This window comes from Camelina sativa, chromosome 10, assembly GCF_000633955.1.
Source record: "Camelina sativa cultivar DH55 chromosome 10, Cs, whole genome shotgun sequence".
In the NCBI taxonomy this organism is placed as follows: Eukaryota; Viridiplantae; Streptophyta; class Magnoliopsida; order Brassicales; family Brassicaceae; genus Camelina; species Camelina sativa.
Window position 1 is genome coordinate 5849478 of NC_025694.1, and position 23002 is coordinate 5872479.

General features: G+C 38.1%; 5 protein-coding genes and 1 long non-coding RNA gene across 10 annotated transcripts; 3 read left to right on the plus strand and 3 right to left on the minus strand.

The window, feature by feature from the left end:
- LOC104717336 (ABC transporter B family member 23, mitochondrial-like) lies at window positions 1529-4357 on the plus strand. Its single transcript, XM_010434891.2, has 2 exons — window positions 1529-3279; window positions 3703-4357. The coding sequence occupies exons 1-2, from the start codon at window positions 1690-1692 to the stop codon at window positions 4177-4179; spliced, it is 2067 nt and encodes a 688-aa protein (XP_010433193.1). The 5' UTR covers window positions 1529-1689; the 3' UTR covers window positions 4180-4357.
- Window positions 4810-6662, minus strand: LOC104717337 (O-acyltransferase WSD1-like). 3 transcript variants are annotated; one of them, XR_002033648.1, is made up of 4 exons: window positions 6475-6662; window positions 5790-6369; window positions 5565-5690; window positions 4810-5490 (listed from the first exon to the last, which is right to left on the minus strand). XR_002033648.1 is itself a non-coding variant. In XM_019230883.1 (2 exons), exons 1-2 carry the CDS (start codon window positions 6652-6654, stop codon window positions 5878-5880), a joined length of 672 nt encoding a protein of 223 aa, XP_019086428.1. In that variant the 5' UTR covers window positions 6655-6656; the 3' UTR covers window positions 5765-5877. The 3 variants fall into 3 exon arrangements, 1 of the variants encoding a protein (XP_019086428.1); XR_002033647.1 differs by having other exon boundaries at window positions 4812-5690; window positions 6475-6656; XM_019230883.1 differs by lacking the exons at window positions 4810-5490; window positions 5565-5690 and having other exon boundaries at window positions 5765-6369; window positions 6475-6656.
- LOC104717339 (protein PHOSPHATE STARVATION RESPONSE 1) lies at window positions 7648-10447 on the plus strand. Its single transcript, XM_010434894.2, has 8 exons — window positions 7648-7916; window positions 8381-8972; window positions 9054-9243; window positions 9330-9406; window positions 9492-9534; window positions 9621-9678; window positions 9766-9835; window positions 9962-10447. The coding sequence occupies exons 2-8, from the start codon at window positions 8388-8390 to the stop codon at window positions 10193-10195; spliced, it is 1257 nt and encodes a 418-aa protein (XP_010433196.1). The 5' UTR covers window positions 7648-7916; window positions 8381-8387; the 3' UTR covers window positions 10196-10447.
- LOC104717341 (tetratricopeptide repeat protein 7A) lies at window positions 10536-15356 on the minus strand. 2 transcript variants are annotated; one of them, XM_019231184.1, is made up of 7 exons: window positions 14952-15356; window positions 14250-14530; window positions 13884-14151; window positions 12249-13389; window positions 11362-11425; window positions 11134-11287; window positions 10536-11054 (listed from the first exon to the last, which is right to left on the minus strand). In XM_019231184.1, the coding sequence occupies exons 2-7, from the start codon at window positions 14514-14516 to the stop codon at window positions 10732-10734; spliced, it is 2217 nt and encodes a 738-aa protein (XP_019086729.1). In that variant the 5' UTR covers window positions 14517-14530; window positions 14952-15356; the 3' UTR covers window positions 10536-10731. The 2 variants fall into 2 exon arrangements, with proteins under 2 accessions (XP_019086729.1, XP_010433197.1); XM_010434895.2 differs by lacking the exons at window positions 10536-11054; window positions 11134-11287; window positions 11362-11425 and adding exons at window positions 11442-11877; window positions 11957-12110 and having other exon boundaries at window positions 12185-13389; window positions 14952-15353.
- On the minus strand, window positions 13402-13814 carry LOC104717340. The gene is made up of 3 exons (XR_756190.1): window positions 13751-13814; window positions 13523-13676; window positions 13402-13443 (listed from the first exon to the last, which is right to left on the minus strand). It is a non-coding gene; the product is annotated as an uncharacterized LOC104717340 (long non-coding RNA).
- Window positions 17239-18476, plus strand: LOC104717342 (14.7 kDa heat shock protein-like). Of its 2 annotated transcripts, none has more exons than XM_019230906.1 (2): window positions 17239-17356; window positions 17936-18476. In XM_019230906.1, the coding sequence occupies exons 1-2, from the start codon at window positions 17296-17298 to the stop codon at window positions 18247-18249; spliced, it is 375 nt and encodes a 124-aa protein (XP_019086451.1). In that variant the 5' UTR covers window positions 17239-17295; the 3' UTR covers window positions 18250-18476. The 2 variants fall into 2 exon arrangements, with proteins under 2 accessions (XP_019086451.1, XP_010433198.1); XM_010434896.2 differs by lacking the exon at window positions 17239-17356 and adding an exon at window positions 17550-17794 and having other exon boundaries at window positions 17936-18471.

Genomic DNA, 23002 nt, shown 5'->3' on the forward strand with positions numbered 1-23002 from the left:
ATTTTCATCGTTTGACAAAGCCGAAGCTGATCCACTCACGGAACCGCCTTCCATTTGAATTCCAAACTCAGAAAAGCTGAGAAAACTGTAACAGAGAGATTAAATCAATCAATCAGTGGTTGGAGATTTTGATTGTGAGGGGAAGTGGGAAGAAGAGATGGGTTGAATTTGAAGCAAAGTTTGAGACTTTAAGTAAGGCAGAAACAGTGAGAAGGAAAAATAAAAAGGGAAACAAAGGATGAACAAGAAGACACGACGGGTGGGTTTTGTCTCTTTTTCACTTCCCTAACCTTTTTTTCTTTAGTCTTCTTCATATTAATTTTTATGCAAAAGAAAAAAAAAAGTTATATTATTTGGCAGAAACAATAAATTTCTCACTTTATTCCGTGAATATATTTACTTGAAATCTCTTTTTGTTTTTCTTCTTTTAACAATATCCACTTATACAATTTCTTTAAAAAAAAACAAAACTATATGTGGACTAATCCCATTCCATTGTGTTTAAAGAATCTTCTTTTACCATTGAAAATGGTAGATACATTTTTGTTTTTATTTATTTATTTTTGGTAATTGTTTATAGTGAAGTTATGCAATCATGTCATATATATATATATAACCAATAAATTCAGCTATTTAACATAATAGATAATATACCTTAATAATTTTTTAATAAATATAATTACATTAGTATATTAATTACTTATATAAGTTATATTCCCTAACCAAAAGAAATTACTTATATTCTGAACAATAAAATGATTAGGTGCCAATGACAAACATGATTTCAAAGTTTATAAAAATGGTGTTAATGTTCAGATGTTTTTAGTTGGTATATTGACTCCATAATCTGATATAGATAGATTTCAGAGAAAAAAGATGATATCAAAAACGGTTGTATCCGTGGGATTAATAAAACCATTAAAAGGTTAGCTGGAAAATAAAAGAATCTCATAAATAAATAAAAAAGCTCAAAAAAAAAAAACATATATATCTTCAAGCTCCAAAATAAAGAAAATAAGAAGTGGGGGCTCACATGTCAGCTTCAAAGGATTTAATCGGACGGCTAAAAAAAAAAATACTTAGCATTAGATGGCTACGTGGAACCCACGCGAACAGAGAGGGGGGGACTCGTGCCCACGTCCTTTGGTCCATCTTTTACACATCCGACGGTCGCTGATAACTTACCCTTGATTTAAAGCTTCATCATTACTATATAGTTTTAATTTAATCATAGTGGCAATCTAATCTTTAATCATGTAATTAAAATTGAATATTTTAGACCAAAAAAGGAGTTTAGCTGTCTATTTTTAGTGGTGTCCGAATAAAAACCCTTGTCGTCTGGAGGGAAGACATAACCGACCGTTGCTTTCGTTTACTTTTCAATTAAACCGTTCAATTTTTTAATTTAATTTGAGAGAGTTGAAAATTTAGTTGTCCATGTGGGTCTCCCTCCGCGATGAGATTCGCTGCGGTGTGCACCACCGTAACTAAAACGTATCTGATTCTCTCAATTAAAGCCGAGATAGCTGATTTCATAATCTTAATCAAAACTAATAAACCGGTTCCGGTTCTTTCCGAGTTTGATATCTCCATCTTCTTTCTTGTCTTCTTGAGCAACTCTGGTAACAGAACAAGTACAGAGAAACAAAGAAGACCAAGCTGTATGTGATTCATACGAGACAAGAAGCGATGATGAGAGGTTCTCGGATCCTCCTCTGTCGCGCTTCTCTTTCTTCCCGTCTTCGCTCCGATCGTCATCATCATCGTCAACATCAGAGTTTCTCTAGTTTCATCAAACGTAACTCAACTCGGAGATCACCATTAGCTATCAATGCGTTCCTCTCCGATCCATCTCCTTCTCAGGTCAACTCCCGAGTTTCGTTCTTCTCCACTTCAGCTTCAACTCCAAATCAAGATCCAACCACCACAAAACCTCACAAACAAATCAACACGACGTCGTCTCAGAAGATCCTCCGCACGATTTCGAGCTACCTATGGATGAAAGATGACTCAGAGCTACGGTTCAGAGTCGTCGCAGCTTTAGCATGTCTCGTGGGAGCCAAGTTCTTGAACGTTCAAGTTCCTTTCCTCTTCAAACTAGCTATTGATTTGCTCTCTTCGTCTTCATCTTCGATCGCCGATTCAAATCCTTACCTACTTGCTGCATTTGCTACTCCTTCTTCAGTCCTCATTGGCTATGGCATTGCTCGATCTGGATCTTCAGCTTTCAACGAGCTTCGTACTGCTGTTTTCTCCAAAGTATCTCTCCGCACGATACGATCCGTGTCAAGGAAAGTGCTCTCGCATTTACACGATCTCGACCTTCGTTACCATCTGAATCGTGAGACTGGTGCGTTGAACAGAATCATCGATCGTGGTAGCAGAGCGATTAACACGATCCTCTCAGCTATGGTTTTCAACGTTGTTCCCACGATCTTGGAGATAGTTATGGTCTCAGGTATATTAGCATACAATTTCGGAGCTGTTTTCGCGTTCATTACTTGTCTCTCTGTTGGATCATACATAGTTTTCACATTGGTTGTGACGCAGAGGAGAACCAAGTTTAGAAAAGCTATGAACAAAGCTGATAATGATGCTAGCTCAAGAGCTATTGATTCTCTTATAAACTACGAGACTGTTAAGTATTTCAACAACGAAGTCTACGAAGCGACGAAGTACGATGAGTTACTTGGAAGGTACGAAGACGCTGCATTGCGAACTCAGAAGAGTCTTGCGTTTCTAGATTTTGGACAGAGTTTTATATTTAGTACAGCTTTGTCAACATCAATGGTGTTGTGTTCTCAAGGGATTATGAATGGTCAGATGACAGTTGGTGATTTGGTGATGGTGAATGGTCTTCTATTTCAATTGTCTGTTCCTCTTTACTTTCTCGGTGGTGTTTACCGCGAAACCGTTCAGAGCCTTGTGGACATGAAATCCATGTTCCAGTTGCTAGAGGAGAGATCTGATATAGGAGATAAAGATACAGACACAAAGCTCCCTTCTCTTGTTCTCAAAGGTGGAAGCATTAGTTTTGAGAATGTGCATTTTAGTTATCTGCCGGAGAGAAAGATTTTAGATGGGATTTCATTTGAGGTACCGGCAGGGAAAAGTGTCGCCATTGTTGGTAGTAGCGGAAGCGGTAAATCGACGATTCTTAGGATGATATTCAGATTTTTCGACACAGATTCAGGAAATGTAAAAATCGATGGTCAAGATATAAAGAAAGTGAGATTAGAAAGTCTTCGAAGCTCCATTGGAGTTGTCCCTCAAGATACCGTAAGTAGCCATTTCACAATAACTCCATAATCGTTATCTAACACAACAGTTAATGCAAGTATGCTAGCATATATTTATATACTGTGACAACTAATGTTTGATTGGTAAATCTATTATAGGAAAGTTATAAACTCCTTTGTTATCTAATCATGATATTTTACACTCCCCTAATGCTTCTCATTAAGAAGTTCTTAAGTCTTAACCATAACTAATTAATTATCTTCATTTTAATGCAAGTATGCTAGCATATTTTATATAGTCTCACAACTTAAGGTTTTTGATTGGTAATAATAATATTAGAAGTGCTTAATCATAACTAATATTATACATCTTCATTTGAATATACCATGTTGATTTCATAGTTACACTAAGATAGGTTAAGGTATAATCATAGCCTTAATTCACTACTGACATTATTGGCAGGTGCTTTTCAATTGCACAATATATCACAACATCCACTACGGAAACCTTTCAGCAACAGAGGAAGAGGTGTACGATGCAGCTCGACGAGCTGCGATCCACGATACGATCATGAGATTCCCCGATAAATATTCGACCACAGTGGGAGAAAGAGGGCTAATGCTGAGTGGTGGGGAGAAACAAAGAGTAGCACTCGCTCGTGCCTTTTTAAAATCACCTGCGATTCTGTTGTGTGACGAAGCGACAAGCGCACTCGACAGTAACACCGAAGCAGAGATAATAAAAACACTCAGGTCGCTAGCGAGTAACAGGACTTGCGTATTCATTGCACATAGACTGACTACTGCGATGCAATGTGATGAGATAATTGTAATTGAGAAAGGGAAAGTGGTGGAGAAAGGGACACATGAAGCGTTGTTGGTGAAATCAGGAAGATACACCGAATTGTGGAGACAACAAAATAGTAAACCAGAGGGTTGAATTGAATCTTACTTAAAAGAGCTATAAGTGTTGTTGACCTTACATTATTTTGTTAGTCATCATATGTGCAGATATAATTAGTAGGGTTGTTGACAAAACAAAGGGAAAAAATTGTTTGTAATTTTGTAATTTCACTTGGGACGGCGATAAAGTCAAGAAGGCGATTTGGTTTTTTTTTTTCGTTCCCGCTTCATTCCTTTTTTTTAGTATTTATTTTATTTTTGGTTTAAGCTTCAATACTCTTTACTCTCTCTTCACTCACCTTAATTCCCCCACAGAGAGACTTCTATTAAACTTTTATAATGATATTAATAAACAGATATGCATAACATTTATAATGATATTAATTTAATAATTATTAATTTATATATATTTTAAATTATTTTAATTTATAAAACTTTTGAATAGAGATAATTTTAGTAAAATAAGATTATACTTTCAGATTTTGTAAGTTTTGTAGTTTTAGAATTGAATTTGTAATATTTAGAAAACATTATTGACAATAAATTGTAAATTCTATAGACAAATTTATTTATACACATTACGTACATAAATTTAAATTTATGAATAATAATATCAATTATCGTATTTTAATAGTTTATCAAACTATCTAGAAATTGTTCTTAACTAACGAATCTATGTACATGATAATGTAAAACCTGATTTGTATTAATTATTGTGCTTTCTAATCATAAATCTACAATAATTCGTTAACTAAATTTCATTACTTTGTCTCACTTTGATTATCAAGCGGAACATAGATTCTCTACAATTAGTAAATTACATTAGGCTGATAAGTAAATCAACACAAACCAACGAGAATCTTAAACAAGATATCCGAACATGCTCATGTTATAAAACTGATGTGAAGTTTAACGTATATGACAAACAGAGCACTGAAGCACCCAAAAACAAAGAAAATATATATGAACACAAAAAGATAAATTAGAGAAAAGTTGTCAACACAAATGTATGCATATGGTAGAATCAATACAACTAAAGCCAAGACCACCATACCAACATGCATATGTTGCAATATTTGACACTAAAAAGGTAAAAGTAAAATAAATAAAAAATAGTAGCTTCCACCAAATATTCTTCTCTTTTTTTTCCATAAAAATTTCATATAATTTCTGCATGTTTGTGCATACTACTATACTAGATGCTGGTAACACGAATTAGAGTAACCCTCTTTCGGAAATAGTGGCTTTCGTAGCTTGGAGAGAGTCCTCCATTTCATCACAAAGCTTGTGAGGATTTGGAATGACTGTAGGATCAACTCCTAGCGAGATTACCATCTTTTCCGCATAACTTAGAAAATGTACAACCCAAAACTAATTAAGTCATGTATTAAATCTAGTTGTGTAGCAGTGTAGGTTTCTAACCTGGATTCCAAAATTTGACCTTAGGTTTACAAAAACACCTGCGGTAAGTCGTATTTTTCCAGGAAAATCGCTTAGATAACGCGAGAGAGCGGCTTGTGTAACTCTAAGTAGAACATCATTGATAGTCTAGAAACAAACCCAAGTTGACGCAAATTAAAGAGAAAAAAAAATCTAGAAAAAAAGTTATTGATTAGCTTCAAGAGATCAACCCAAAACGTAACATACCATGTTCATAACTTTCTTTATAAGTTTTATGTCATCTAACGATACAATTCTTTGACAAAACATCTTCTGATTATTTTCGACGCCCACATCACCTTTTAGAGGCGCCTTTATATCCATCAAGAACAAAGCTGAAAGCTGTAGCCAAGAGAAGCAAAAGATCCACGAGAGTATTGCAAATCAATCTCACTGACGAAAAAATCAGTAGTACCAACCTTAAGAACCATGGGACGTCTATATCTTTATGCACCGTCCGTTTAAGAACAGGAATAGTAGGAATTGTATCTCGGTGTGATGTATTCTGAGTACACGCAACTAGCAGAGACATGAGGGATGTTCCATCTCCCAATGAATGGTGAGATCTTATTACACAGACGGCTTCGGCATCAAGCGTTTTGACGTTGAGGATGTGCATCTCCCATAAAGGTCTTGATTTATCGAGAGGAAGCATTGTTGGACGTAAAACATAGTCTTCAACATAACCTTCTCCATCGTCGCCGATCTCCTCTGGCTCTATATCAGGTTCAAATACATGATTTTTAACATTGACTTGAGTCTTAATCCAACATGCACCATCAGTAGACTGTGAAATTGGAGATTAATTAACCACTAAACTAATTAAGTCATATATTAGATCGATTAAACACAAAAAAAAATTGGTCTAATTATAATATATATGCGTTCTTACCAATCTGCTAGAGAAACGAGGATGCTTAGAAACATTGAGCTTCAAGGCATGTTGTAAAACATCAGCATTGATCTTAGTTTTGCAACCGATCATGGTGAGGATGCAACAGTCGTTGCCCGGCGATTGGAACACACGAGCCATAGGGCTGAGCGGTTCGCCATCTTCTTCCTCCACATTCATATTCTCTTTCCTTTTCTACTTGCATACGTGATACGTATATTATATTTCCCGGGCTCGCACGTTCTTACACGCTACCATATGTAACGTAAGGTAATATAATTAATTAATGATACAGCTTTTTTTTGTCATTTATTACATTATCTTATTGTTTTCTGTTATGTTTTCTCTGACACACAAATTACAACTAACTTATCGAATTAATATACAGATATTATTAACTTATCGAGTTAATTTATATCCAAATCCTTCTAGTAATAGTAATAGAGAAAGGGCAAGTGGTGGAGAAAGGGACGTAGCGTCGTTGGTGAAATCAGGAAGATATACCAAATTGTGGAGACAACAAAATAGTAAAACCGGAGGATTAAATTACATCTCCATTGAGTTTTTGTTTTGGGTTGTACCTGTTTACACTATTTGGTGCAGATATAATTAGTAGTAGGCTTTGTGTGTTCTGTATTATTAATAAATCAAAGCATAGACATTATTATTGGCAATTTCAATTGCGACAAACATCAAGGTTTCCTATTCTTTTCCAACACCTCCTCGCTTGTCTTGTTCCACTTCTCCCGTGTTTCACCGAGGAGCTTATAGAGGCGCTGGTTCTCTTCCGCACGTTTCATTAACCTTCTCTGGATTATCTTAGACTTAACCATATCAGATACGATGTAGCCCATGAATCCTGTGACACTCGAAACTAGAAAAACACCAGAGAAAGACAAAGTCTCATCCTGATGAGAGAGTGAAGTTGGTTTCGATGACGATAAATCTCTTTAGCTGTAATTTTATTTTTTTGCCAATCATAAAAAAAAAAGCAACTTTGGGCCGTAAGTGGGCCTTACAATAGGAAAGGAGCAGAAAAATTAAAAGTTTAAAATAAATAAATAAACGAAAAAGACAAAGCCCAGTTAAAACGATTTAGATGATCCAATAGACAACGTCCACGTAGGTTCCGACAAGAGAGTTATATACACGCGTAGTTAAACCGCGCGTGAAGAAACGACGGCTGATCCATCATCCCTTTTGTTAAGACAGCCACCACCACCTCGTTCGTTCGTTCGTTCGTCGAGGCAAATTTTTACAAACAAAGAGCGAAGAAGAAGAAAAAAAAAGAAATCATCGCCGTCAACTTTGGCTCTTGCGGACAAGTTTGATTCCTCCGATTTCTCTCAAAAGGAGGGATTTTTTTTGTTTTTATAATCATTTTATTTCTCGGATTCGATTCGTCTCTCTGCTCTGCTCCTACGTCCTCAATGAATCTCTAGGTGAGAATTTTCGTTTATTTTGGTTCTGAATCATATCTTTCGAGCATAATTTGCTCTCTTTGTTTTATGATTGGTTGATTCGGATTCGATCTTAGGTATTTTTTTTTTTTTTAATTTCGAGCGAATTTGGTGTTTGGTTGGATAATGTGTTTGCTTTGTCGTTGATTCTCGATGCTTGTGTTTTCTTTCATTATAATAGCNNNTTTTTTTTTTTTTTTTTTTTTAAGTATGTGTCTTCTTCGTTCTCTCTTGGTCGATTTCTTCTTCTACGTTACATTTCGTGGAAATAACAACACAAAAACTACGACTTTTATTTAACATCAGGTAGTGGTGAAAAAATCATATATGCTCTCTCACGAGCTTCAGTCTTATGCTCTGTTTCGTTCTTCTGTCTCTATTTCTTAGAGATCGCATCTGTGTTTTACTGAGGTTTTCCGTACTCTATGATATTTTTGTTGTTGCAGGACAAGAATGGAGGCTCGTCCAGTTCAGAGATCAGGTTCGAGAGACCTCAGTAGTAATAACCTCGCCCGCACTTCTTCTATTCCATCATCATCTACACCAAAACCTTCAGCAGCAGAAGATGTTTTTATGAGATCAGAAAACAACAACAACACTCAGTTAATGTCGAGGCCTTTAGGACAAACCTACCATTTGCTTTCTTCAAGTAACGGTGGAGCAGTTGGACATATCTGTTCTTCTTCGTCTTCATCTGGTTTCTCTACTAATCTCCATTACTCATCCATGGTGTCTCATGAGAAACAACAACACTACACTGGAAGCAGCACTGCGGCTGTGCAGACATTGACCAACGATAGTTCTTGGTGTCATCATGATTCACTGCCAGGAGAGTTTCTTGATTTTCCTGAAACCCACGCGGCGATTCAGAACAGCAGTCATGTTGAGGATGGTGGCATTGGTGCTGCGTTTGATGACATTCAAAAACGAAGTGACTGGCATGATTGGGCTGACCACTTGATCACCGATGAAGATCCGTTGTTGTCTACTAACTGGAATGATCTCTTGCTTGAAACTAGTTCCAATTCAGATTCAAAGGTTATTTAAAACTTCTTGTTCCACCAAGTCTTTACTTTTTCTATTTGATATCCGTATTCTCATGCTGTTTTGAAGTTTCAGGACCAGAAATCTCTGCAAATTCCGCAACCTCAGGTTGTTCAGCAGCAACCTTCTCCATCCGTGGAGTTACGACCTGTTAGCACAACATCTTCGAACAGCAATAACGGAACGGGCAAGGCTCGTATGCGTTGGACTCCAGAGCTTCACGAGGCTTTTGTTGAGGCTGTCAACAGTCTTGGTGGCAGTGAAAGTGAGCATTTGTTTTTCTTTGCTTTCACATAGACTTTGTATTGGTTAACTCTTTGTTTCTTCTGGCTAACTCATATTTTTACGCAGGAGCTACTCCTAAAGGTGTACTGAAGATAATGAAAGTTGAAGGCTTGACTATATATCATGTCAAAAGCCATTTGCAGGTTCTTATTAATATATTCCTCCCAGCTCCTTACTGCTACATATACAGAATTTGTCTTCTAACAAAAGATGGTGTTTTTTGTTCAGAAATATAGGACAGCTAGATATCGGCCTGAGCCATCAGAAACTGGTAGATACTGAACTCATTCCCATCTTCCTTGATGATTTATTCTGTAGAAATCAGTTTAAAATTTAAAGTTTCTTTGATCGTTACAGGTTCACCAGAGAAGAAGTTGACACCGCTTGAACATATAACATCTCTTGATTTGAAAGGGTAAGGCTTATTATATCTGGTGACATGACATCACAAGTGCTACACCATTATTAACAGATTCTCAGCTAGTACATATTTATACTGCAGTGGGATAGGTATTACGGAGGCTCTGCGTCTTCAGATGGAAGTACAGAAGCAACTCCATGAGCAGCTCGAGGTATGTCATAGTAAAGGCATTACCAGTTTTGGTTTCTATGCCTGTGTTGTGAGCTTTTGATAGTGTTTGGATGGTACCTGCATAAAAGTAAAAATGTGAAACCTGGTTCTTCTCATGTGCCTGCAGATTCAAAGAAATCTGCAACTCCGGATAGAAGAACAAGGCAAGTACCTGCAAATGATGTTCGAGAAGCAAAACTCGGGTCTTACCAAAGGGACAGCCTCAACATCAGATTCTGCAGCCAAATCTGAACAAGAAGACAAGAAAACTGCTGATTCAAAGGAGCTCGCAGCAGAAGAAACCAGGGTTTGTGAGGAGCCAGAAGCTCCACAGGCAAAGCGCCCTAAAACCGACAATTGAAAGAATATCTCGTGCTGGACAAATTCAGAGTTCAACAGTGAGAGAGCTCTTGGTCTTGAGGTTCTTCAGGACTTCTCTCTCTTTACTGTTTGGACTATTTTTCTGATGGAAGACTCTCTCAACTCAGCTGTGTAGACAAACAACAGATCCCCAAGGAAGAAACTAAAATAAAGTAAAGATTTAGTTTGGGAGAATCTTCAACATTCGAATGTTAATCTAAATGCTCAACTCATCATTAGTTTTACCGATACAGATTCTTATGTTAATCTTTTTTAGAATATCAAAACCTTGGATATTTTCCTCCACAAAATGCCTGTTTTATGAATCCTGGCTTACAAGATTAACCTCACCAATCCTATATTAATCTTTGTTTAACTGTGTATTACAGAATGTTTATAAACTTGACATCAAATGATACCACACATACATCTTTATATCTTCTATTCATCTATAAAAAAAAAACAAACACAAAAAAATCAGAAAAAGAGAAATCATAGCCAAAATACAAAAAAAAAAAATGATTTGAGACGGCAAAATCATCTGAATGACTCCACTGGCATTGTTTCCTCCAGTGTAACAGCAGCTTGAAAACAATCCACAGCTTCTTGCATCGAAGAGACGGATCCTTCGGCTTTAAACATCTTTCCGAGATTGTACCAAGCCGAGTGGTTCAGCCTATCAATCCTTAGAGCCTCCATTAGAAAGCTTCTTACAACCGCTATGCTTGTTCGGTTCCCAAGCTCCAGTAGGATCTCAGCCTTCGATATTAAGCTTGGGACATGCATCGGATCAATGTCTAGAGCGGTTGTGAACGCCTCCATTGCTTCTTCTATTTGCCCTTGCCTCTTGTACAATACACCTGCCAATTGGTATGAATAAGTTATCAACAATACCGTCTTGATGTGTTTCAAATAGTTGTACTGAGAATAAGGTGATACCTTCGGTGTGGTATCGAACAGAAGAGTAAGGTGCGATGAGTCTTGATTTCGAGAGACATGACTGTGCGTCACGCCATTGTGAGAGGTTTATGTAGATATGAGCCAGATCATGCCACGTCCCAAGCTCCAGACTCCTCAATTCTTCTACATATCCCTGCAATGAATAAGCCTGTCTCAGGGTTTATTCTGCGCTGTTGAAGACTTTTGGGGGAGAAATGAAAAAATTACCTTTGGCAGCTTCTTTGCAGAGTTGAAGCTTTTGCTTTGAACCTGAAGGAGTGCGAGAAGTTGTNCAAATGATACCACACATACATCTTTATATCTTCTATTCATCTATAAAAAAAAAACAAACACAAAAAAATCAGAAAAAGAGAAATCATAGCCAAAATACAAAAAAAAAAAATGATTTGAGACGGCAAAATCATCTGAATGACTCCACTGGCATTGTTTCCTCCAGTGTAACAGCAGCTTGAAAACAATCCACAGCTTCTTGCATCGAAGAGACGGATCCTTCGGCTTTAAACATCTTTCCGAGATTGTACCAAGCCGAGTGGTTCAGCCTATCAATCCTTAGAGCCTCCATTAGAAAGCTTCTTACAACCGCTATGCTTGTTCGGTTCCCAAGCTCCAGTAGGATCTCAGCCTTCGATATTAAGCTTGGGACATGCATCGGATCAATGTCTAGAGCGGTTGTGAACGCCTCCATTGCTTCTTCTATTTGCCCTTGCCTCTTGTACAATACACCTGCCAATTGGTATGAATAAGTTATCAACAATACCGTCTTGATGTGTTTCAAATAGTTGTACTGAGAATAAGGTGATACCTTCGGTGTGGTATCGAACAGAAGAGTAAGGTGCGATGAGTCTTGATTTCGAGAGACATGACTGTGCGTCACGCCATTGTGAGAGGTTTATGTAGATATGAGCCAGATCATGCCACGTCCCAAGCTCCAGACTCCTCAATTCTTCTACATATCCCTGCAATGAATAAGCCTGTCTCAGGGTTTATTCTGCGCTGTTGAAGACTTTTGGGGGAGAAATGAAAAAATTACCTTTGGCAGCTTCTTTGCAGAGTTGAAGCTTTTGCTTTGAACCTGAAGGAGTGCGAGAAGTTGTGTGTAAGTCTTAATTGCATCCTTCACTTCTCCTTTAGCTAAACGAAGCTTTGCCTTCAAACGCAACAGCTTCCCCTGTTCCCATTTCCCTGTCTCGTTAAGCGCAGCATCCACTATGGTCTCCGCGTCTGAAAACCGCTTCTGCGCAGATAAAACCCGAGCCAAAAGCAACCACACTTCAAGAACCGACTCTGCTCCAAGTTTCAACGCATGTTTAGCATATGCTAACGCAGAATCAAGCTTCCTCTGCTCTGCATTCTCTAAAGCAAGACGGTACACGACTCTTGGATTTGACATATCAGCAGATTCTAGTGCCTGAATCCCCTCAGATTGCCTAGCTATCCGCTCTGTCTCAGTAATCGCCATTCTCGAGCTTTCAGTGAGTGTAATCCCTAACACGAGACGTGCTGCTCCATCTAACTGACTGCACTCGTTCCCCAAGTTTTCAATCGCTCTGCGTGCATAATCTAACCCTTCCTCAGCGAGACCAGTTCTCTCACCGCATATCTTGGAAGCCATCAGCAAACCTGAAATCCTGTTTGGATTCTCCCGTTCCGAAAACAGCTTCCTTAGTAAACCAAGCGCAACAAGACCGTCCCCTGCACCTTGGTAACACAGAGACAATGTATGATAAAGTTCCCTCTGATCCATGATCTCGGGGCTAAGCTCTTCGAGTTGCTTAGCAAGAGCAGTAAGATCGCCTGCGATTGTAAGAGCGAAGGAGAGATGGTCCAAGATTGCTGCATCCCACGAGATTCTTTTCAGATTAACTTTCATGAGAAGTAACATCAGAAGAAGAATAGCTTCTTCCACATTGTTCCTCGGAATGAAGGAGCCCTCAGTCTGAGAACGCAGGTTCGGCGGCACTGCTTCTTCCCCGGAATAGAGAAGAAACACAGCATACTCTTTCTGAATTCTCGCCGTGGTTTCTGGATCGATTTTCCAGTGATTGAGAAGCGCTCTTCTATACGACAAGATAGCATCACGCGGTGAATCAGCAAGCTTCCACAATTCAGGAAGCAGCTCGACCGCTTTCATCAACGTCTCCTGCAACTTTATATCGCCAGTCACATTTTCTGAACCTCCTTCCGATAAAGAAGCCTCAACTATATCAAGAATAACTCTGCAAGACTGTGCAGCCTCTGCAAGAAGANCCATTGCTTCTTCTATTTGCCCTTGCCTCTTGTACAATACACCTGCCAATTGGTATGAATAAGTTATCAACAATACCGTCTTGATGTGTTTCAAATAGTTGTACTGAGAATAAGGTGATACCTTCGGTGTGGTATCGAACAGAAGAGTAAGGTGCGATGAGTCTTGATTTCGAGAGACATGACTGTGCGTCACGCCATTGTGAGAGGTTTATGTAGATATGAGCCAGATCATGCCACGTCCCAAGCTCCAGACTCCTCAATTCTTCTACATATCCCTGCAATGAATAAGCCTGTCTCAGGGTTTATTCTGCGCTGTTGAAGACTTTTGGGGGAGAAATGAAAAAATTACCTTTGGCAGCTTCTTTGCAGAGTTGAAGCTTTTGCTTTGAACCTGAAGGAGTGCGAGAAGTTGTNGTTTCATTTTAGCCAAGAAAGAACAAACAAACAAAAGGATGGAATCAAAAGAAAAGGTTGGTTACTACCTTGGAACCTTCCAAGACGCTGGAGAGATTTCGCTTTGAGATAAATGGCTTCGAAAATCAAACTAACGGCATGCTTAGACATGGAAGGTGGAGGAGTAGCAGCAAAGCCGCCTTTAGACCGTCTTCTATGTTTTCGTTCTTCTCTTACTGTTAGAGCTGTTTTCATCTTTACAGTAATCCCATTGATATCTATCCCTTCAAAGACTCGCAATGCCGCTTCTATATTCCCTTTCTGATACTCAATTCTTCCCAAAAGCGCTCTCGCCTCCTTAAAACAACAAAAAAAACAACAACACAATTAACAACATGACTCAGCTTGTGTGGATCAACAAAAAGCTCATGAGTGATCAAAGAAAACGTTCGGACCTCATAGTTCAAGGAACTTGTCTCACGCAGAGATAACTCGGCTTCTTCGATGTTCCCATTATCTAATTTCTTAGCATTCTCGCTATCCGCAACTGATAAACCTGAGTTTCCATTGTTAGATAACTCAGATTTCTTGTCTTCATCCTCTCTAAGTCTCATTTGTTCACCAGAACACAAACACTTCATTCTGATCTTCCTCAGACTTTGTCTTAGTTTGCGTAAATGCAACTTCTCAGGCCTACTACTAGTGATCTCCTTGTTCTTCATAGCTTCTCAACGACCTTCAAAATGACACCAGAAACCATTGATTGAAGAGATCAAGATGTGTATCAAAAACAGAACAGAAGAAACAGGGGATGAAACATTCACATTCATGCAAATATGATTCAGTTAACTACCACAGACAGAAAAATCAGAACTTTATAATAAATACAATAAAAAAATCTTGATAATCGAATTAACGCTCAAGAACTCAAATCCATGAACAGTCGCAACAATTTCAGCATTTTAACTATAAACTCACACACCCCTAGAATTGGGGATTCTAAAACACAGTTCAATTACCCAAAAAGCTCGAAAATTTTAAGATTGAAAATTGAAAATTAAAGGATAAAAACCCTAAATCAGATCGAATCGCATATGTATATACCAAAATGAAGAAGTGATAAGAACGATCAAGAGAGAGGAAGAAAAAGAAGAGACCTTTGATATCGAGGGAAAGAAGAAGAGAAAAGAAGAAAAGAGACAGCCATGGCCGCCTCGAGATTCTTGGGACTTATTCCAATTGGAAGCAATCAAGCAAAGGGGGAAGGAGGAAACAATCAAAAGAAAAGAAAAAAAAAAATCTGATCTTTCTTCTTCTTTTATAATTTTTTCACCCTTTTACTTTTCTCTCTTCGACTCCTTTTTTGCCTTTGTCGCTTTCTGCATTGTTGTGAGTGAGTTTTTTTTTTGGGGTTTGCCTATTTGTTTGGTGTTTTCTTCACTAATACCCAAAAAAAATTACACAAAAAGGTGAGAAATTGGGACTGCAAAATGTGAGAAGAAGAATATTATGAATGAATATAAGTGCAGAGCGAATAAAAACAGCAGATGGAATTTTTTCGAAGCTCTCTTAGGGACAAGAGAGAGACTAGAGATGTGTTTTAGTTTTAGTTATTAAAAAAAAAAAACAAAGACATTTATTACCTTTTTATTTTCTTCCTTTTCTTTTTGTTTCCATCTTTAATTTTAATTATTTTGTTTGAAAATGTCTTTTGATGGGGGGTCCCTTGATTTTTGGTTTTCATTAATTACTTCTTTTTATTTTGTTTCCATCTTTAATTATTATTTCGATATTTTTTTATATATTTTCATATTGGTCAGTTAAATAATATAATTGCAATATGTTTTACTAATTATATATTTAATACTCAACTATTAGTATTAACATTAAGAAATAAAAATTAAAATACATTTTCGTTACTTTTATATTATCAATATGTAGAAACTTCTAATCGAGGGTGTATTGACTCTGGTTAGGTAGATGTTTAGGTGAAAATAGTTGGACTTTATTAGTAGTTTTTTACAGGAAGCTTAGCTCTAGCTGTCATTTTATGAAAATTATACTTCCAGGATTGAAAGTTCAGTATATGGGTTAATTAACCCCATCATCCATATATTTTATATTCCTTTATTCAATCTTTAATTCATGGATATCTGTCATAATAACAATTAGACAGACGAGACGACCGACAACAAAAATTAATAAGTGCCAAAAACAAATTTGAATATCAAGAGTTTTATGACCATGATGACTTGGTTAAAAATCTTATCTTCCTCACAGTGGAAATAATTGCATACTTTAAATGAAATTGGTGCGAGGTCCATTTTTTTAAAAAAGTACATCTATGTGTAATCATTTTACAGTACTTTGGATGTTTATAAAATATCTTCTTGTTTTTTGAAAAACTTAATTAGTAAAATTATTCATCAAAGTTCCATTTACAAATATTGATATGTCACGCATTTCACACCCGATGAAAAATACTAGCAAGATAAACACACATTTTAGTTACAAGATTCAAATTACATGTTGCACATGGAACCTTAAGCTAACCCCAACTTGTAAATATACTTTGACATCGCACTTTTTAATGGGCCACGAGTCTGAATGCATGTGAACCAATGATTGATTAGTGACCACGTGTAAGTCTTTGATTTGTGAATTCCGTGTGATCAACAATTTAACCATGTCATCTTCTGTTCTAACTTCTAACTAGATAAATTTATTTCTTCTGTGTTCCTAGACCAAAGTTTTGGCATATCGAGTTTTCCATACATGTTCTTAAACATCTATACCATCTGCAACGTTCGTAATAATATAGACCGCACACTGATGCAGTTCAGGCCCTGATGCCAAACGGAATATCTTGATAAGAAACAAAAAATAATAATAAGAAAAACATATCAAAAACAACCATATGTAACAACTTTTTTTTTTTTATCTTTAACAAAGCAAAAAAAAAAATAGTTAAGAGGTAGAAAAGAAGTTGTTCTTTTTGTTCACGGGATTCGAATGCGGTCCATAAGTTTTGTGTCCTCGAGAGACGAGACTGTCATGGTACTTACTAATACATTACAACATAAATAAAAAAATTCAGAATGAATACCACAATGGTAAATAATCTGTAAGAAAGAAACACAACAGCAGAGATATGAGATGCCACTAGAGCAACTTGATGACAAATGTGTATATAGGAGCTAGAAGAAATGGTAGGGAAATTAAATACTACAGTATGATGTAACCTAGTTTAGCTCAATTTCAGTCTTTCACCAAATCAACGCAGTTTCGAACACGGGACTAGGAGGGCTCAACACTTATTGGGCCGATAAATGGGCCTAATGATAGGTAACTTTAGGCCTTTCCCAAACGTTTTTAGGCTTTAGTACTCTCTCGGCTATTAATAGCAAGTAGAGAGAGTAGAAGAGAAAAACAGAGAGTCAGAGTCACACACAACTTCTTTGCTTTCCAAAAGAGAGAGAGAAACAGTGTCATTTTGAGATAATGAGTAGGAAAATGGGACCGAACGCAGGCAGCTCCGACGAGAACAGTTCTCCGACTCATTGTAAGTAAAGTTTTCATCTTTCGCTGTTATTTCTTATATAATAGGTTAAAAATCTAAACTTTTTGGACAAATTTGTATTCTCTTTCTATTAGGTTAAAAAAGTCACTAATTTTTGTGGTGTTTGGTGTGTAATTAATGTANGAGAAGAAATGGTAGGGAAATTATTACCACTTTATGATGTAACCTACTTTAGCTCAATTTCAGTATTTCACCAAATCAACGCAGTTTTGAATAGGGGACTAGGAGGGCTCAACACTTATTGGGCCGATAAATGGGCATAATGATAGGTAACTCCAGGCTTTTCCCAAACGTTTTAGGCTATTAAGAGAGGGTAGAAGGAAGAGAGAGAGAGAGAGAAACAGTGTCGTTTTGAGACAATGAGTAGGAAAATGGGATCGAACGCAGGCAGCTCCGGCGAGAACAGTTCTCCGAATCCATGTAAGTAAAGCTTTCATCTTTTCGCTGTTATTTCTTATATAATAGGTTAAAAATCGAATCTTTTTGGACAAATCTGTACTCTTTTCTATTAGGTTAAAAAAGTCACTAATTTTGTGGTGTTTTGGTGTGTAATTAATGTAGTGAGGAACCCATTTCAGAAAAGTGGGAATCAGGCGGTGTACGAGGTGATTGAGACGAAGAACGCGTGCGTGATGAGAGCTGACTTACCTGGGTGTCTCGAGTCAGACCTCACCTACTGGGTCGACACCGTCGGCGGCAACAACGTCCACTTCTTCGCCGACGAACCAGCCATGCCCGAGTACGAAAGCGCCGGACGCAAGTACGGAGGCTCCATGGTGGTCAACCCAGAGGCGTTCGACGTGAAGAAAGCTAAGGTGAAGCTTATCAACGGAGTGCCCTGGATCACCGTCCCTAAGACGATCCCCGGCAAATAAGGCCTCCTCCATTGGTGTCGTTCAGAGAAGATCATTCATCACACCTGATTTAGTGTCTGCAGTCTCTTCGTGATTTGGTTTGTGGTCTAGCTAGCGTCTCTATATCTATCTATCTATCAATAACTTGCTCATGGAGCGCTGTGGTTTAATTATGTTTATCTAATGTTTTTGATGGTTTAAGTACGCTCTCTTGCTTCTTCTATATATATTATGCATCTCAATAAATGAAAAAAAGTTGTCAGCTTTCTTTTTGTTTTGTTTTAATCTTACATTATAATTTAGCTAATATCCATCAGACTATATAGATTATTTCCATGATCAAACTGGATAAAGACATAACCTTGAGAAATTTTTGATCAATATTAATGGAATCGCCTAGAATATTTATATGTATGTTACGTTAGTTTTTTTTTTTCCAAAAAAATAAAAGAATAAACTTTTAAATTGAGTTGAGACAAAAACTGGATAAACACTAATTAATAACAACGATTGAAAAACTTTACTTTAAATCTTTTGATGAAAAAATAAGAAGGATTGACAGCTCATAGTTTTTTTTGCCCATGAAGATTGCTCACGTCAGCGTCTTCTTCAATCACTGTAAAAAAAAATGAAAGAGATTGACATGGAACAGTTTTACTTTTTTTGCAGTATTTTTTCTTTTTTTTTGTCGTATGTATAAAACGAAATGAAGGGAAATGCATGGGACAGCTCGTAGAGTTAGGTGGCGTCAGCGGTCAGCTCTCTTTCTCTACGGTAAAAATAAATACAAAATTCAAAAGGGAAAAGCAAGTTATTTTGTTTTTTACCGAGATAAGTTTACTAGCGGGTGACGTAGTAAAAGACCAGTCAAACTTCGCGATTGAAGACGAGAAAAAGCCAGCTGGAGCGTGCCACGTCACAGACTGTACTACCTCATGCTCATCAACATGGTGCTTCGTCTATATTTATCAACAGCACAATATAACAAAAAGAAAACGCCATTCTTAATTACGCAACATAGAACTAGCTAGACGAGAGAAAAGAAAGAAGAGAGAGAGATGGGTGAGCCAAAGCTAAAATTGTTGTGGACTTTTCAAGAGTTCCTAAAGTTCGAGGTATCTCTTTCTTCACTTATCTCTCTCTCTTTGTTTTCCTTTTAATTACCTACCAGCTAGTATTAATTAGATTTTCCAAGAACATTCATGCTATTTTATTATTATTATTATTTTTTTTTTTTTTTTCAACTTAAATTTCTATTAAAGTAACATTACAAACCCAAAAGTCTTACAGGACCAATTACCAAACCAGAAGAACAAACCATTCTTGTTACAAAAGCTGAGAGAGCAAACCTGAACGTTACGGTTGAAACAGACCAAACCAAGTAACCAAATAGGACAGAGAAGGAGAATCCACTCTTTGAGCTCTAGACAAAGGATCCAACCTGAGACGAATGGTGTTTTGGATGTCGAGGATCACAGCACTGTGAGGCCTAGCAATCTGAGTATGAAGCCTACAGTTTCTTTCTTTCCAAATGGCATAGATAGAAGCCTGATAAGCTAACTTTAAAATGATGGCCACATTTCCATTACTACAAGAGTCCTTAATCCATCTAATGCTGGCCTCCAACAAAGGTGGAGGGGAGACATTAGCTCGAGATGTGAAGAAGGACCAAATGTCGCTAGAGTAGGGGCAATCGAAAAACAAATGTTGATGTGATTCAACTGCACCATTACAAAGAAGACAATCAGTAGGAACAGGGAGGCCCCACCGGTGCAGCCTATCCCTTGTATGAAGACGATTCCTGGCCACAACCCAAGTGATAAAGGCATGCTTAGGAATTCTACCTTTAAACCAAACACCTTGATGCCAATCAACCTGTTGACTTGAAGGGTGTAAATAATGCCATGTAGCAGAAGCTGAGAATTTTGGTGTTGGCAATGAGTTCCCAACTTTCCAGAGAAATCTATCATCAATCGTTGAGGAATCCACCAAAGAAGACTCCGGCAAGCACTGCCGCAAGCATTGGATAATAGGACTTCTACTCCTGCTTGTCGAAATCCACCACTGTCCATTGCGTACTGCATCAGCAACGACTGCTGTGATTGGCAAACCCGAAGTTCTTGGCCCCAAATCTCCAGTTATATCAATAAGGGGACCCAAACCAGTCCAATTATCTTTCCAAAACTTACAAGTAATCCCAGAGCCTATTTCACAGAAAATAAAGGGTCTAGCCAGAGGTCTTAACTTGCATATATTCCTCCAAATCCAACTTCCGGCAACACTAGAATTCAAGTCCCAAAAACAGGCAGAGCCAATTAAGTGTCTACGAACCCATGACACCCATAGAGATCCTCCTGCTGTAAAAATTAGCCAAATCAGTTTCAAACCTAGAACCTTGTTCCAGGCATTAAGTCTCCTTAGACCAAGACCACCACAATCCTTAGGAGTACATACTGATTCCCAACTAATTCTTGCACCACGGGATGAATTCGGAGCTCCCCTCCAGAGGAATCCATTACACATTTGCTCAATCTCCTCAAGACACTGGTTAGGAAGTAAGAATACTGACGCCCAAAAGGTGATGGTGGAGTAGATAACAGATCTTATCAGCTGCAATCTTCCAGCAAAGGAGAGTTTCTTCACAGCCCAAGAGTTGAAACGTTTTGAAATTTTGTCCAAGAGAGGTTGGTAATCTTGCTTTCTTAATTTTCTGGAGGTTAGCGGCAGACCAAGATACTTGACTGGAAAGGACCCACATTGCAGACCTGCTCTCTGAGCCATTGCTTGGATTCCTGAGAAATCTCCTCCATCCAAGAATAGAGCCGTTTTGTCTTTGTTGAGGCCCAAACCCGATTCACTCTTGAAGCGATCAAGGATCGAGAGAATACCTTCCAAAGAAGAATCCGATCCATCAAAGAATATAAGCATATCGTCAGCAAAACTAAGATGAGTAACCAGAGGATCCTCACACATAGGATGAGGATTGAACTTTTGCGACAAAGCTCCTTGATCCAACTTTTTCGATAGAACATCCAGTGCTAACACAAATAACAAAGATGAGATTGGGTCACCTTGTCTTAGACCTTTCTTTCCTGGGAAGTAACCAATTAGTTCTCCACTGAAGTCAATACTGAAGGAGGTAGTAGTAACACACTCTTTGATCCACCCTACAAAGATCTCTGGCAAATCAAAGGCCTTAAGGACATTAAGGAGGAAGTCCCAGTTAAGACTATCATAGGCTTTTGAAAGGTCAATTTGTAGGCAGCCCCTCCTAACAACACCTTCCTCATGAAACCCTGACACTAGTTCTGAGGCTAGCAACACATTCTCACACAAAAGTCTTCCCTTGACAAACCCAACCTGATTCTCCTGCACTGCCTCTGAGACAAACAATTTCAATCGTTTCTTGAGGATCCATACAATCACTTTGTACAAGGTGGTACAACATGAAACTGGTCTGAACTGATTAAGAGTGTCCGCTGTTGGAGTTTTGGGGATAAGTGCTAGGGTCGTAGCGTTAAACCTTCTTGGAAGATAACCTGAGGAGAAAAACTCTTTAATTGCTGAGACCGTATCAGTTCCCACAATCTCCCATGCTTCCAAATAGAACTCCATAGGAAAACCGTCAGGGCCGGGAGCTTTGTTTTTTTTCATCTTGAACAAGGTATCTGTGATCTCTAAGTCAGAAGACATAGCCACAAGTTGAGAAGCAAGATGAGAGGAGCATCTGAAAGACACCAAATTCTTGATTTCCTCGACAGAAGGACGCGAAACCCCAATACTATCAGACCCTAGCAAATTCTGGAAGTAGGAGATAGTCATATCCTTGATTTGAGCCTGATTCTCCACTCTGTGCCCATCTGAAGCTCTTAGAACCTTGATACAATTTTTTGCATAATTTGCCATAACCGCTCTGTGGAAAAACGCCGTGTTAGCATCACCCTCACTATACCATCTGATTCGAGAGTTTCTTTTATAAAATACCTCTAAGGCTGATGAAAAGAAGTTCCACTTTTGCCTAGATACAAATTCCTCTCTAAACAGAGCAGGAGAAGGATTAGTCAACAGAGACGATTGAACAGATTCCAAATGTTGCAGAGCATCCTTTGTTTTTTGCTGAATATTACCAAACCCTACCCTGTTCAAAGCTCTACAAGAACTCTTAACTTCCTTCATTCTCTGTCCTAGCATGAACAATTTGGATCCATAGCAAACTTCCTTAGACCAAGCCTCCAACATTGATTCCTTGAACTTTGGATGAGTCGAGAGAAATGAGAAATACTTGAACGATTTTCGGGACCTTTCAACTGAAGAATCAGTATCCACTAAGCATGGCGAGTGATCAGAATCACCAGGAGGATCAAACAAAGCCACAGAATCAGGGAACATACTTAGCCAATCTTCATTAACTAATGCCCTGTCAAGCTTCCTCAGGATCGGATCTTCAGGCCTACCATTAGACCAAGTAAAAAACACACCCCTACTGGCGAGATCAGTGAGCTCATTCTCATTCAGGCAATTTTGAAACTCTGACATACCTCTTAAAGGGAGATCATGAGGAAGAATAGAGAAATGTTCATCAGCTGAAAAAATTTGATTAAAGTCGCCTAACATAAGGCAAGGACTGACACGAGCAGGAGACTCCTGTAGAATAGACTTCATCTCATCCCAGAGAGGTCTCCTTTGCGTAACAGTATTATGAGCATAGACAAAAGCTACGGAGAATGATTCCTGAGTATCCGGATTAAAAACACCACAAAAAACCATCTGCTCT